The following is a 13,149-nucleotide window of genomic DNA, read 5'->3' as shown; positions in this document are numbered from 1 at the left end:
GTGAAGTCTTAACCACTGGACCACCAGGGAAGTCCGTAACCGACACTTTCAAAGACAGTTTTAATAACAGAAAGACAAACAGAATTTCGCACATCACTGTAGTCTCCACTCAGTACGAGCGGGGAGACCACTGGCTCTGTGAGGCATGCTCGCTTTCTCCCTTGATCTATAACTATGGGCATGTGTGGTTTCCAAGGTTAAAGGCTGGAATTCCGTTAGTGCCGAAAGTGTTAGACTTAAATCTGGTGTTATACTGAGAAAGATGAAACTTACAGACGTGGAAAGAAAAGAGCCGAATAGAATTGTTAACAGAGAGTACAGAGAATAATGTGTCTACAACAAGAGTTGGTAGACTGTAATCCACAGGCTATATATGGTCACTGCCTGTTTTTATAAACACATTTTACTGGAACACAGCCAGGCTTACTCATCTGTGTTTTGTTTACGGCTGCTTTCATGCTAAAGTGGCAGAATTGAAAAGTTGAAACAGGGATCAATTGGTCCACAAAACTTAACATGTTTACTCTTTGCAGAAAAGAATTTGCTGATCCCTAATCTCCAACATATAGTACCAGATGGGCACAAATTTCTTGACACAAAATTACCATAATTTGGATTCTCTTTGTCCTTTCTTGTTCTTGTTCTTCTTTTTTTTTAATGTTTATTTATTTGGTCTGCAATAAATGAGCTGGGTCTGCAGCATGTGGAATCCTTAGTTGCAGCACATGGGATCTAGTTCCCTGACCTGGGATCTAACCCTGGCGCCCTGCATCGGGAGCATGGAGTCTTAGCCAGTGGACCACCAGGGAAGTCCTGTCCTTTCTTGTTCTACAGAATCTTCTGGATGAAAAGATGTGAGCCCAGTGATACTGATAGATTCCCTGTTGGTTGAGGTTATTTGACGACTGAGGTTTTGGGTGGATTCTGTGTACGCACACACAGCAGACACACACACACACACATACACACAGAATTTCATTTATTTATTTGACTTGTCAGGTCTGAGTTGCAGTACATGGAATCTTTAGTTGTGGCATTTGAACTGTTAGTTGCAGCACGTGGGCTGGAACTCCTTGACCAGAGACTGAACCCCAGGCCCCGGCCCTGGGACCTCAGAGTCTTAGCCACTGAACCACCAGGGAAGTCCCTTGGCTGGATTCTTAACAGTAGGTTCCCCTGAACCCTATTTGTGGCTGTCATGTCAGTGTCTCCCTGCCCTCTGATGGTGGAGTTCACATAGCCCAAGTCTCTGAACTCAAGTTATCACATCATCTAATTTTCCCAGGCTGCCCTTCCCCCTGAGTGGGTACTACATGCTTTGGCTATTAAGACAAATATATGTGTTTTGGTTCTAACTCTAAAGACCCAGAATCGAATCTACGAATAAGATATTCTTAGATATCCTAAGATATCTAAGAATGCTTTCATCCAACTTGATGTTCTTAGGATCATTGAGTGTGCAGTGTTAATCTCTTAGTCATGTCCTAGTCATGTCCGATTCTTTGCAACCCCATGGACTATCGCCCACCAGGCTCCTCTGTCCATGGGATTCTCCAGGCAAGAACACTGAAATGGGTTGCTATTTCCTTCTCCAGGGGGTCTTCCCAACCCAGGGATCGAACCTGGATCTTCCGCATGCAGGCAGCTTCTTTACTGTGGCACTCCTAGAGAATATAAGCAACATGACTGTTGAATATCACTCAGTGTTTTGTCTAATTCAGGCTCCTCGCTCGGATGAGGCCCCACTTTGAACATGGCTGGGGCTTTCTCTTTGCCTGGGTGTCTGTTGACAGCAGTTCACTGTCATCTTTCTCAAATTAATTATTATGGTGACATCTGTAGAACCATGACTGGTTGTTTACTTCTGAAACCTTGGAGACCTGGCCGTCGTCTAGGCCTCTAACCGCGAAGCATTCTAGAATTTAAAAACTCTATCCCGGGACTTCCCTGGTGGTCCAGTGGCTAAGACTGTGTGCTCCCAAGGCTGGGGGCCTGCGTTCTATCCCTGGTCAGGCAACTAGATCCCGTATGTCGCGACTGAGAGCTTGCATGCCACAAGTAAAGGTCCCACATGCCACAACGAAGATAAAAGACCCCGAGGGCCGCAGTTAAGACCCAGCACAGCCAAATAAATAAATATTTTTTTAAAATAATTCTTCTAAAAAATTAAAAAAAAATCCACCCCACTCTTTAACAACTATCTCAGCTATACCTGAATCTGTACCTGCAATTTACAACTTTCTTTAAAGCGTAACAAAGCCTTCAACTTGGTTTTCAAAGAAGCAGCAACACTCTGTGTACAATCTGATTTCATCCATCGATGTGATGTTTCTTGAAGTTGTATGTAACAGGAAGTTCATACGTGAACAGTGGACTCTTGGTCAGTACCCCACATGCCTGGTCGGGGAGAGGTGCATGAGGTGATGTAGAATAGTCTGCTTGCCCTGGGCATTCAGCAGGTCCTGAGTGCATTGGCTCAGCAGCTGGGTGGGTCCAGGCTAGTCAGGAGAGTGATCACTGTGGACTTCCCTGGTGGTCCAGTGGTTAAGAGTCCACCTGACAATGCAGGGGACACAGGTTCTATTCCTGGTCTGGGAAGATTCCAAGACCCATGCCAAGGGATACCTAAGCCCGTGTGCCACAGCTACTGAGCCCGTGCTCTGGAATCCATACTCTGCAACAGGAGAAGCCACTGCAGTGAGAAGCCCGCATACTGCGGCTAGAGAGTGGCCCCTGCTCGGGCAACTAGAGAGAGCCCGCACAGCAGTGAAGGCCCAGCGCAGCCAAGCATTAATTACCTAATTATTTTTAAAAAGAAAGTGATCACCGTACTGTGGCCTGGGATGACGCGCCAGTGTGTTGTGGAGGCTGTGGGTTTGACTGAGTCCCTGAGAAGGGGCAGAGAGGAGGGTGGGCCGAGAAAAGGGTGGAGGTTGAAGGGTAAGGGTTATGCCTACCTTGGAGGTTTTGAGGGGCGGACAGGGACGTGGGATTGAGGCTGGAAACGCAGGTCAGGCAGACGCGGGAGGCAGCGACTGTCCTCACTGAGGAGGAAAGTGAGGTGGGAGGCAGGGAGGGAGGCAGTGGCATCTGTGAACCAGCAAAGTCACATGCTTGGTTTGGCTGCTTTAGGCTGGCGCAGGGTCTGCGTGAGGACAGGCGGGAGGCGGGGCCACTCGTTGGCGCCTTGGCCTTGGCCTTTGCGGCTTCAGATCTTCATCTGTGACATGCAGATCCAAGAGCGCGGTCTTGGTGTCACTCTTTGGACCTTAGTGTCACAGCGGCCCCGTATTGGGGGGTCGTCTTTTCATTGCAGACAAAGTGAACTTTCTACGCTTGGCTGACCTCCTCAACATCCGGGTAGTCGCCATCAACATCAAGAAACACCCACTGGAAACTTGGATGCCTCGGGTATACCAGTCATCCACAAGCCTCTTGGTCCAGAAGATGGTTCAACACAGGCAAGTGAGATGGAGCCGGTTTTCTCTCAAGTTGCTTTCAAAGTACTGCAGTCAGTTAGTGCTGTCTGGACTGAATACATTTCACCATTGAAGCTATAAGTCACTCCCTGTTCTGTGCGTTTTTGTTTTTTCAGGGAGGCATGGAAAGGGTTTTGGACAAGCTGTGTTTAACCTTAGCCAGAGGCCAGGCTTTTAGATGACGCTTCCTTCTTCGATTTTTTTTTTTTTTAATGCTCAAGAGCCACAGACTGGCTGTGCTTTCTGAGTCAGGGAAGCGAATCACTCTCTGATTTCAGAAAGTTCTAGTCCTGTCAGAGTTATTAGGAAGTTGATGGCAAGTGGGGTATTTTGACTCTGTAAAATGTGGTAGGAAGACGTGAGTTAGCATCACGGGAATGACTGTTAAGAATGTCAATTGAATCTTTTATTCTCAAGTAGATGGACTTGGTGAAAAGTGACTGATTGGAAAAGACCCTGATGCTGGGAAAGACTGAGGGCAGGAGGAGAATGGGGGGCAGACCAATGGTTGGATAGTGTCATCAATACAGTGGACGTGAGTTGAGTAAACTCCGGGAGATGGTGAAGCACAGGGAAGCCTGGAGTGTTGCAGTTCATGGGGTCGCAAAGAGTCAGACGTGACTGAACAACACGATGGACTCCAGCAAGAGTCCTTTATCCTGGTTGGAGACCTTATTTTTGCTACACATTGCCTGGAATACTCCTGTCAGCAGAGATTTCCCCTCTTGATGTCTTTGAATTTATTGTCTCATAAAAGTGAATGATGGGACGTCTCTGGGGGTCCAGTGGTTAAGACTCCACACTCACAGTGCAAGGGACCCAAGTTCTGCCCCTGGTGGGAACTAGATCCCACATGCCATGACTAAAGATCCCGAATGCCGCAACAAAGATCTGAGATCCCACGTGCCACAGCTAAGACCTGTTGCAAATAAATAGTTTTTTAAAAAGTAAATGGTTCAGAAGTCCTTGAAAGTAGCCCAGCCTATGATGTTGATAAATATCCCTTTCAGTGCCCATATTTTATATTAACCAAAACCATTTATGTAAAAGGTCCTTTCCATTCATCTCAACATTGAGCTACAGATGTGTTTCACTTGGTGGATGTTTGTGTGTCCACATGTGGCCTCCAGGGCTGGCCCCTGCAGTCTGAAGCTTCCCCAGAACAGTGGGCTAGGACTCTGTCTTCCTGCGGCCACGTCCAGGATTCGCCCAGGAGCACAGCACGCAGATGCCTGCTTGGGGCAACCCGCTCTGTCATTGAAAAGTTGATCCTGAGCCCAAATATCACGTTTTTTTCATCCCTTTTCACCCCTGACTTGGTGAGAAAATAGGACATGTTGACTCCCTGGAAGTCTCGTGTGTGTGTAAAGCGACTATATTCCAATTTAAAAAAAAGACACACACACACACACGCCGGATTTCAAAGACTTCATACCAAAAAAGGATGCCAAATATCTCATAATTTTTATGATCATTACGTGTTAGGCAGATAGTAGTTTGGATGTGCTGTGTTAAATAGAAAATATTGGTAAAATAATCTTAACCTGTTTAGAAAAGTAAAAGAGAATTTGGTTTTTTTTTAAAAAAGAAGTTTTCAGGAGCTTTCTTAGCAAAGGATTCCAGTTTTCCAGGGACAAGCAGTGGAGATACAGTGGTCCCTTCTCCTTGCCCCCGATTCTACTGAACCTTTCCTCTGACCCAGCCGCTGTGCCGGAAAGGTGAACTTGGGAACACTGGGCCTTCTCCCTCATGCTGTCTTCATTTTCTCCTGGTAGGAAAGCCTGGGAGGCAGGTGAATTTCAGGGCCCTGACCATGATGGAACCTTTCTTTCCATGAGGGGTAAATGTGTGTTTGTGTGTGTTGGTGGAGTGGGAGGTGGTGAGTATATCACATTCATCCCATTGACAGGAAACACATCTGTCCCTGTAGGGCTCTAAACCTGCTTTTTTCTCTTTTAACTGCAATATATGACAGAATCTCTTCTTTTTCTCTCCTGCCAGGATTTTTGTCTGGGTTTACGATGTCATCATTCTAATAAATGCCATATTCATTGCTTTGGATGAGAAGGACTCCTTAATTTCCTACGCAGAATGGCTTTTCCTTTCTCTGTATATCATTGAGATTCTCCTGAAATTGTACACGTATGAACCCAGCGCTTATTTTGGAAGGAAGCAGTTCTGGAACTGGTGAGTCTGTGTGTTTTTTTGTGGGTAGTGGGGAAACTGTGGGTGAAGACAGGGCTTCCTGTCACACTGTGGGAACACAGCTCCGTCTGCCTAGTTTTGAGGTTTCTTTTTTGTTGCTCTTTGCTCATTAGTCTTGTTTTGTTTTTTTGACCATGCTGCAGAGCATGAGGGATCTTGGTTCTTGGTCCTCCCAGGAATCGAACCTGCGCCCCCTGCTGTGAAAGTGTGGCATCTTGACCACTGGACTTCAGGGAAGTCCCCAGGCTTCTTAGAATGAAGTCTTGAGGACATGGGAACATCTGGTTGTCAGAGCTGTGATTTATGATGTCAGTTCGAATGACTGGCTAAAATTAGAATCACATCTTGAATTTGAAAAGGAATCTTAGGACACAGGCCCAGTGAGACAGTTCCCTCCAGAACTGCTGGGCCCCACACTCATCTAGTCTTATTATCAGAAAACATGGCCTGCACGGCTGGATGATGAGGACCTTAGTGAGCTCTTTCCTGGGCTGGATGTGTCTCTGTGACCTTCTCTTCTCCAGGCTGTGTACCTCCTGGCCTCAAACCATCGCCTGCATGCTGCACACCGTCTCGGGTGCCACTGAGTGTCAGGCATCATGGAACACAAACTTTAGGAGGACACAGTTTGGAAAGTTGGATCTCTGTGGTCACTGCTTTCAGTGCCAAGAAACTCACTAGAGTTCTTGTGTGGCCCAACAGGAGGGACCTGACCAGTGTTGTCCAGGACCATGGCACCTTTGTCAGAAAGAAAAGTAATGGCATGATGAATTTCATCTTTAATTAGAAAGTTGCAGAACCTCCCTGGTGGTCCAGTGGTTAAGACTCCATGCTTCCAATGCAGGGGATGTGGGTTTGATCCCTGGTCAGGGAACTAAGATCCCACACGTTGCTCAGTGTGGCCAAAACACAAAAAGAAAAAAAAAATTTAAGGTGCAATGCATTTAGTAAAATTAATGCCAAAAAAAATTATACTGTGTATTCTGAAAATGTGTCAAAGTGTTCTTGCAAGTATGTAGCTATGTTGGAAGGCAGAGTGATATGAATTAGTTGATTTCTACAGATTTCCCAGAATGGTTAATTGGAGCAGCCAGTCAGTGATTAAACACAGTGTTTCTTTTTGTATCTGCTATCCTAAAAATCATGGAAATGAGTCTGATGGCTGGATCTTGGCTTTCCCTAGGAGATGGGATTCCGCATTTTCTTAGGATTCACTGTCCTGAGCTTGACAGACCTTTCTCTTGATTCCTTACTGATGCTGCTTCTTCACTGTTAGGTTCGACACGCTGATCATCATCGCAGCCCTGCTGGCCACTGTGGCCAACACCACCATTCAAGGTCAGTGTCATCACCCACTCCCAGCTTCTCTGCTTCCTGGATCATGTGTTCAATCAGTGATCTTTGTAGAACATCTACGGTGCACTCTTAGGGTGTTTGGAGCAACGCAGAGGGGATGAAAGAGAATCGGTAACAGTGTTCCGTGTTCTGGAGAGGGATACTAGCTTTGTCTGTGTTTAGCTCTGTGGTTGTTGTTCAGTCGCTCATTCGTGTCCAGCTCTTTGCGACCCTATGGACCACAGCATGCCAGGCTTCCCTGTCCTTCACCATCTCCCAGAATTTGCTCAGACTCACGTCCATCCAGTCGGTGATGCCATCCAACCATCTCATCCTCTGCATCAGGGTCTTTTCTAGTGAGTCAGTTCTTCACATCAGGTGGCCAAAGTATTGGAGCTTCAGCTTCAGCATCAGTCCTTCTAATGAATATTCAGGGTTGATTTCCTTTAGGATTGACTGCTTTGATCTCCTTGCAGTCCAAGGGACTCTCAAGAGTCTTCTCCAGCCCTACAGTTCAAAAGCATCAAGTCTTCGGTGCTCAGCTTCTTTATGTAGAGATTCATGTATAGGCATCATCATACCAACCACTCACCTGGTTATTTCTCCAAAACTGCCCTTGGTCTCAGGGCTCATCCTTGACCTTCTGCCCATGCTGACCCCTGACCCCGGATCCAGCTGTAGCATCAGCCTCTGCCCACCATCCTCCCACCCTCTTCCTTCTACCCTCTTCTGGCTTCCCCACTTGTGCCCTCACCACCCTGCACACTCCTTCCTGTAGAAGGCAGAGAAGATTATTTACAGATAAAGCAGGTTCTCTCTCTCTTTTTTTTTTCCAAATGTTTATTTCTTTATATTTTTGGCTGTGCTGGGTCTTCATTGCTGCGCGTGGCTTTTCTCTAGTTGCAGTGCACAGGCTCATGGGTTCTTATTGCACCGGCTTTTCTTGTTTCAGAGCACGGGCTCTGGAGCACAGACTCAGTAGTTGTGGCATGGGCTTAGTCACCCTGAGGCACGTGGGATCTTCCCAGACCAGGGATTGAACCCATGTCCCCTGCATTGGTAGTTGGATTCTTAACCACTGGATCACCAGGGAATTCCAGACAGAGTAGCTTCTTAACCTGAATGCTGGGGGAGAAGGGCTTGCTGAAATGTGTTCCATAGAACGGGACTCACAGTCCCTTCTTGATGATGGTCTGAAGTCTGGTCCTGCACTTATGAGTCTTTGCTCTAGGGCTGGCAGGGCTGCTCAGCTCAGCTCTGATCAGCTTGCAGAACCCTCCCTTCCTTATTGCATGGAGCCATCACCCTGTTCTTGAAGTGTGTATTTCCCCAGGACCCACAGAGTCTCAGGCGTTGTTGAATTATGGGACAAGCTGGAGGTGCTCAGAAAGAACAATGAGAGTTGACTGTGCTCTTTTTCCAGCGAGAAAATACAACAGTCAGCAGGTACTGGATATTGTCTTGATTTTGAGAATACTCCGGCTCCTTCGGGTCATCGTCAGCATCCAGAGGTAAGGATGAAACCATGGGGAACCGTTGCACCTGGGTGGTTTCCCCTCTCTGGGGCTCGACAGAGACCATCCTGCCTGGGAGCTAGAAACACGCCCAACTGTGTCCCCAGGGTGGAACTTGTATAGAGGACCTGGGTTCTCTGGGGGCAGTGGGCGGGGGCAGTGGGCAGTGGCAGGGACCCTGTGAAGATGGTGAAGGGGACCCGTGGCAGCTCCCTGAGGGCAGGAAATCAGTCCATCACTTTCATCCCTGTGACCTGGTCCCTCAACTGTGCTTGCGAGTCTTGACAGCAGCTAATGCTGGCCCTGGTGGCTCAGACGGTAAAGCGTCTGCGTACAATGCGGGAGACCCAGGTTCGATCCCTGGGTCAGGAAGATCCCCTGGAGAAGGAAATGGCAACCTACTCCAGTACTCTTGCCTGGAAAATCCCATGGACTGAGGAGCCTGGTAGGCTACAGTCCATGGGGTTGCAAAGAGTCAGACACAACTGAGCGACTTCACTTCGCTTCACTTAACTTCAATGCTAACAGTGTGATAACCATCGTCTTATTGTTGTTCAGCCCCTGAGTCGGGTCTGGCTCTTTGTGACCCTCTAGGCTCCCCTGTCCTTCATTGTCGTGTCCATTGAGTCGATGCCATCCAGCCATCTCATCCTCTGTCACCCCTTCTCCCCCTGCCCTCAATCTTTCCTAGAATCAGGGTCTTTCCCAGTGAGCCAGCTCTTTGCATCAGGTGGCCAAAGTATTCAGTTCAGTTCAGTTCAGTCGCTCAGTCGTGTCCGACTCTTTGCGACCCCATGAATCGCAGCACGCCACGCCTCCCTGTCCATCACCAACTCCCAGAGTTCACTCAAAATCATGTCCATCGAGTCAGTGATGCCATCCAGCCATCTCATCCTCTGCTGTCCCCTTCTCCTCCTGCCCCCAATCCCTCCCAGCATCAGAGTCTTTTCCAATGAGTCAACTCTTTGCATCAGGTGGCCAAAGTACTGGAGTTTCAGCTTTAGCATCATTCCTTCCAAAGAAATCCCAGGGCTGATCTCCTTTAGGATGGACTGGTTGGATCTCCTTGCAGTCCAAGGAGATCTTCTCCAACACCACAGTTCAAAAGCATCAATTCTTCGGCGCTCAGCTTTCTTCACAGTCCAAGTCTCACATCCATACATGACCACAGGAAAAACCATAGCCTTGACTAGACGGACCTTTGCTTGTTAAGTCCTTCCAACAACACTTGATGTAGAGGCTTTAATGATCCTGAGTTCATGGGTCATGACACTGAAGCTCAGCGAGAGCGAGAGGTTTCCCCTGATGCACAGCGAGAAAGAGACAGACGTAGGGCACAACCCGGGAGTCTGATCCCCAAACCTGGAAAAGCCCACTCTGCTTGGGATAGGCTAGGTTCCTTTCCAGGAGCATAGCGGGATGCCTCCATTCGAGGACTGGCCTGCTACCCCACAAGGTACTCACTCTTTCAACCTAAGTCTCCAAGGAAGCTTTAATACAGACTGGATTTTTGATGAAGAAAAAAGTGGAGGAAAAAATCCAATGAGACTGTATGGTTTTTCTTTTTTTACAAGTTTTTTGTTGTTCTTGTGGACCATCTTTAAAGTCTTTATTGAATTTATTACAGTATTATTTCTGTTTTATGTTTTGTTTTTTTGGCCGCAAGGCACGTGGGATCTTAGCTTCCCAATCAGGGATCGAACCCTCACCCACCTGCATTGAAGGGTAACGTTTTAACCGCTGGTCCACCAGGGAAGTCCCAGGCTGGATGGGTTTTCAGCCTCAATACCCACCTTTGTCTTACTGGTGAAACTGATGACCTTTCTTTCTCTCTCTCTTTTTTTTTTAACTGCCTTGCTTTGCTGTAGGGGAAATACAGGTTAACCACCTGCTGCCCCTCCCACCCAGTTCAGTAGATGGACTGACACCGACAAAATTGTAAAGGCAGATTCCCAGCGGCATTTAGAGGACAGATCCAGGGCAGGAGGGAGAGGCATTAGACCCAAGGTGCTAGGATGGTGTCAGTTTTATTCTTACCTGCCCTTTTCCTTGTGTCAGAAACTTCATTTTATCCCAGGTTTCGGGTGATCGTGACCACCTTAATTAACATTGGCCCCACAATGCTGACATTCGGCGGCCTGGTCTTGGTGAGTGTTTTCTTTCTGATCCACGTGAAGCAAGTGGTAAAATGTTCATTTTTTAAAAATTACTTACTCATTTCTGGCTGCACTGGGTCTTCGTTGCTTTGCATGGGCTTTCTCTAGTTGTGCCAAGCAGCGGCTGCTGTCCGTTGCAGTGGGTGGGCTCTTCACAGTGGAGCTTCTCTTGTTGCAGAGCGCAGATTCTAGGGCTTTAGTGGTTGCAGCACCTGGGCTCATTGGTTGTGGCACATGGGCTTTAGTTGCCCAAGGCATATGGAATCTTCCCGGACCAGGGATCAAACTGTGTCCTCTGCTTTGACAGGCAGATTCTTAGCCACCGTACCACCAGGGAAGTCTTAAGAAATTCATTCTTAGCAGCTCTCTCTGAGCCTTATTTTAAGTGAGGGAAAGAAAGAGATGTGAAATCAATGAGTTCAGTGGTTTCTAGGAGTCATTTTTAGAAATATCAAATGTGTATAAACATCAGGCATTTATACCTGCAAACAGTTCAGGTACACTGGCTGCTGTAATGAACACCCCAGCCTCAGCGGGTTAATCGCGTTACAGTTTTTCTCACCCGCAGTCCAGGGGGTATTCCTAGCCCTAACCACCAGGTGGTTCTCAGGGATTTAAGCTCTTCCAGTGCATGGCTCTTGTATCTGGGTTGTTTTTTAAACTCTACTGGGAAATCGCTATACGATATGACAAATATGCACAATATGACCAATATTCGAAATCTAATGATTTCTAACTTTCCTGGTGGCTCAGCAATAAAGAATCCACCTGCTAATTCAGGAGATGTGGGTTAGATCCCTGGGTCAGAAAAACCCCCTGGAGAAGGAAATGGCAACCCACTCCAGTATGCTTGCCTGGACAATCCCATGGACAGAGGAGCCAGGTGGGCTGCATTCCATGGGGTCACAAAGAGTCAGACAGGAGTGAACAACAATAGTGAATTTAACCCCCTGACTTGTTAGCAGCATCACTTTGACTTTGTAAATGGAGACTCTGGGAGAGGGCAAGGTGTGGTCCAGCTGGGGTGTCTCCTGTCCCTGAACAACCCAGTGTTTGGTGGGCAAACCCCAGCCACGCTTTTTCCTGATGTTGCTGGAACCCATGGCTGGGGGGCAGCCATTCCTGGAATGAGGGTAGCAGCCTTCCCTGCTGGCTGTTGTCACCTGGCCCGCCTGTGTCCATGTCCTCCTGCCTCCCCTCACCCCGCGTGCCACCCCGTGACCCTGCCGCCCACCCTAGGTGGTCTACTACGCATTTGCCATCATTGGGATGGAAGTGTTCCACGGCAAAATCCACTTCCTGGACCCCGGTTCTGGCAGTCCTGATGCCCTGGTGTGTGGGAACCCAGCCTTAAAAGACTCAGCATTTGCCCAAGGCAGGTACTGCAAGAACAACTTCAACGACCTGGCGTCCTCACTCATCCTGCTGACGGAGCTCACCGTGGTTAACCAGTGGCACAATATCCTTTCTGAGGAGGCGGCGTGGTGGGGGATGCTCAGAGCAGCTCCTGGGAGGAGGAGGAAATGGGAACCCGCTCCAGTATTCTTGCCTGGGAAGTCCCGTGGACAGAGGAGCCTGGCGGGCTATAGTCCAGGGGTCGAAAAGAGTGGGACACGACTGAGCGACTAAACAACGACCTGGCAGGTTTGGTGCCTTAGCTTCGCACTCCTCGCGGACGGCTTTGCCCTCGTGACACACCAGGCAGCAAAGCTGTATTTCATCGGCTTCCACGTGGTGGTCGTCATTCTCATTGTGAAGTGAGTTTGCTCCTGCCAGTGGGCCTTTCCAGACCTGCCCCCCCCACCACCCTCAGACCTACAGCCGCTCGCACCTCCCTCCTCCCTGGCTCCACCCTGGACTTCCCTGTGGATGGGTCCCATCTCCCTTGCTAGATGCCCAGGACACCAGAAGGGAGGCGTCTAATTTCTGTTCACACTCGTGTTCTTCAGTGTCAGCCAGCCGTGCATGTCAGTATATCATATAAATATCATAGCCTCACAAGTTGTTTGGGTCAGAAGGGCTCTGGGGTCCTGGTGGGTCTCCCTACCCTTCCCCACTGGGATGAACATCCTTGTGAATTGCATCCACCCTCTGCTGAAATCTGCCCAATTCCTGGGATTCCTTAGAACCTAAATGAGTTAGTTTCCTTGTTGGCCAGCTCTGGTCCTCCCCTGTCCTTGCACAGGGAGAATGGAAAGGTGCCACTGGTTACTTCTCTGCATTGGTTCCAGTTCTGTCCTGATCCGTCTTCCGGGGGTGTGGGAACTCAGCCACTATTTGAGAGCAGTTATGACATCTCAGTGCTTCAGAGGGCTTTCCTCCCAGCTTGCTGATCTCTGATTCTAGTCCCATTGTTCCTTGTGGGAATCTGAGTTCCCTTGATCACAGGTTTTCGTTTCTTTAATAATTTTGGTTATTTATTTATGCGTTGGCTGTGCTGGGTCTTCGTTGCTGCTCAGG

At 48.3% G+C, this 13,149-nt stretch overlaps 1 protein-coding gene across 1 annotated transcript in view; it reads left to right on the top strand.

Moving 5' to 3' along the window:
* LOC109565489 (two pore channel protein 2-like) overlaps window positions 1–13,149 on the top strand; it is a 57,152-nt gene that overhangs the window by 34,325 nt on the left and 9,678 nt on the right. Inside the window, exons 10-16 of the mRNA XM_019969422.2 lie at window positions 3,317–3,461; window positions 5,481–5,666; window positions 6,961–7,022; window positions 8,443–8,530; window positions 10,611–10,680; window positions 11,929–12,148; window positions 12,356–12,446. Of these exons, the coding sequence (XP_019824981.2) occupies window positions 3,317–3,461; window positions 5,481–5,666; window positions 6,961–7,022; window positions 8,443–8,530; window positions 10,611–10,680; window positions 11,929–12,148; window positions 12,356–12,446 (862 nt within the window). The remainder of the gene's footprint in view (window positions 1–3,316; window positions 3,462–5,480; window positions 5,667–6,960; window positions 7,023–8,442; window positions 8,531–10,610; window positions 10,681–11,928; window positions 12,149–12,355; window positions 12,447–13,149) is intronic.

The sequence above is a fragment of the Bos indicus genome, chromosome 11, assembly GCF_029378745.1.
Source record: "Bos indicus isolate NIAB-ARS_2022 breed Sahiwal x Tharparkar chromosome 11, NIAB-ARS_B.indTharparkar_mat_pri_1.0, whole genome shotgun sequence".
Lineage (NCBI taxonomy): Eukaryota > Metazoa > Chordata > Mammalia > Artiodactyla > Bovidae > Bos > Bos indicus.
Note: the sequence above shows the minus strand (reverse complement) of the source record. Positions and strands in the feature narration are given on the sequence as shown.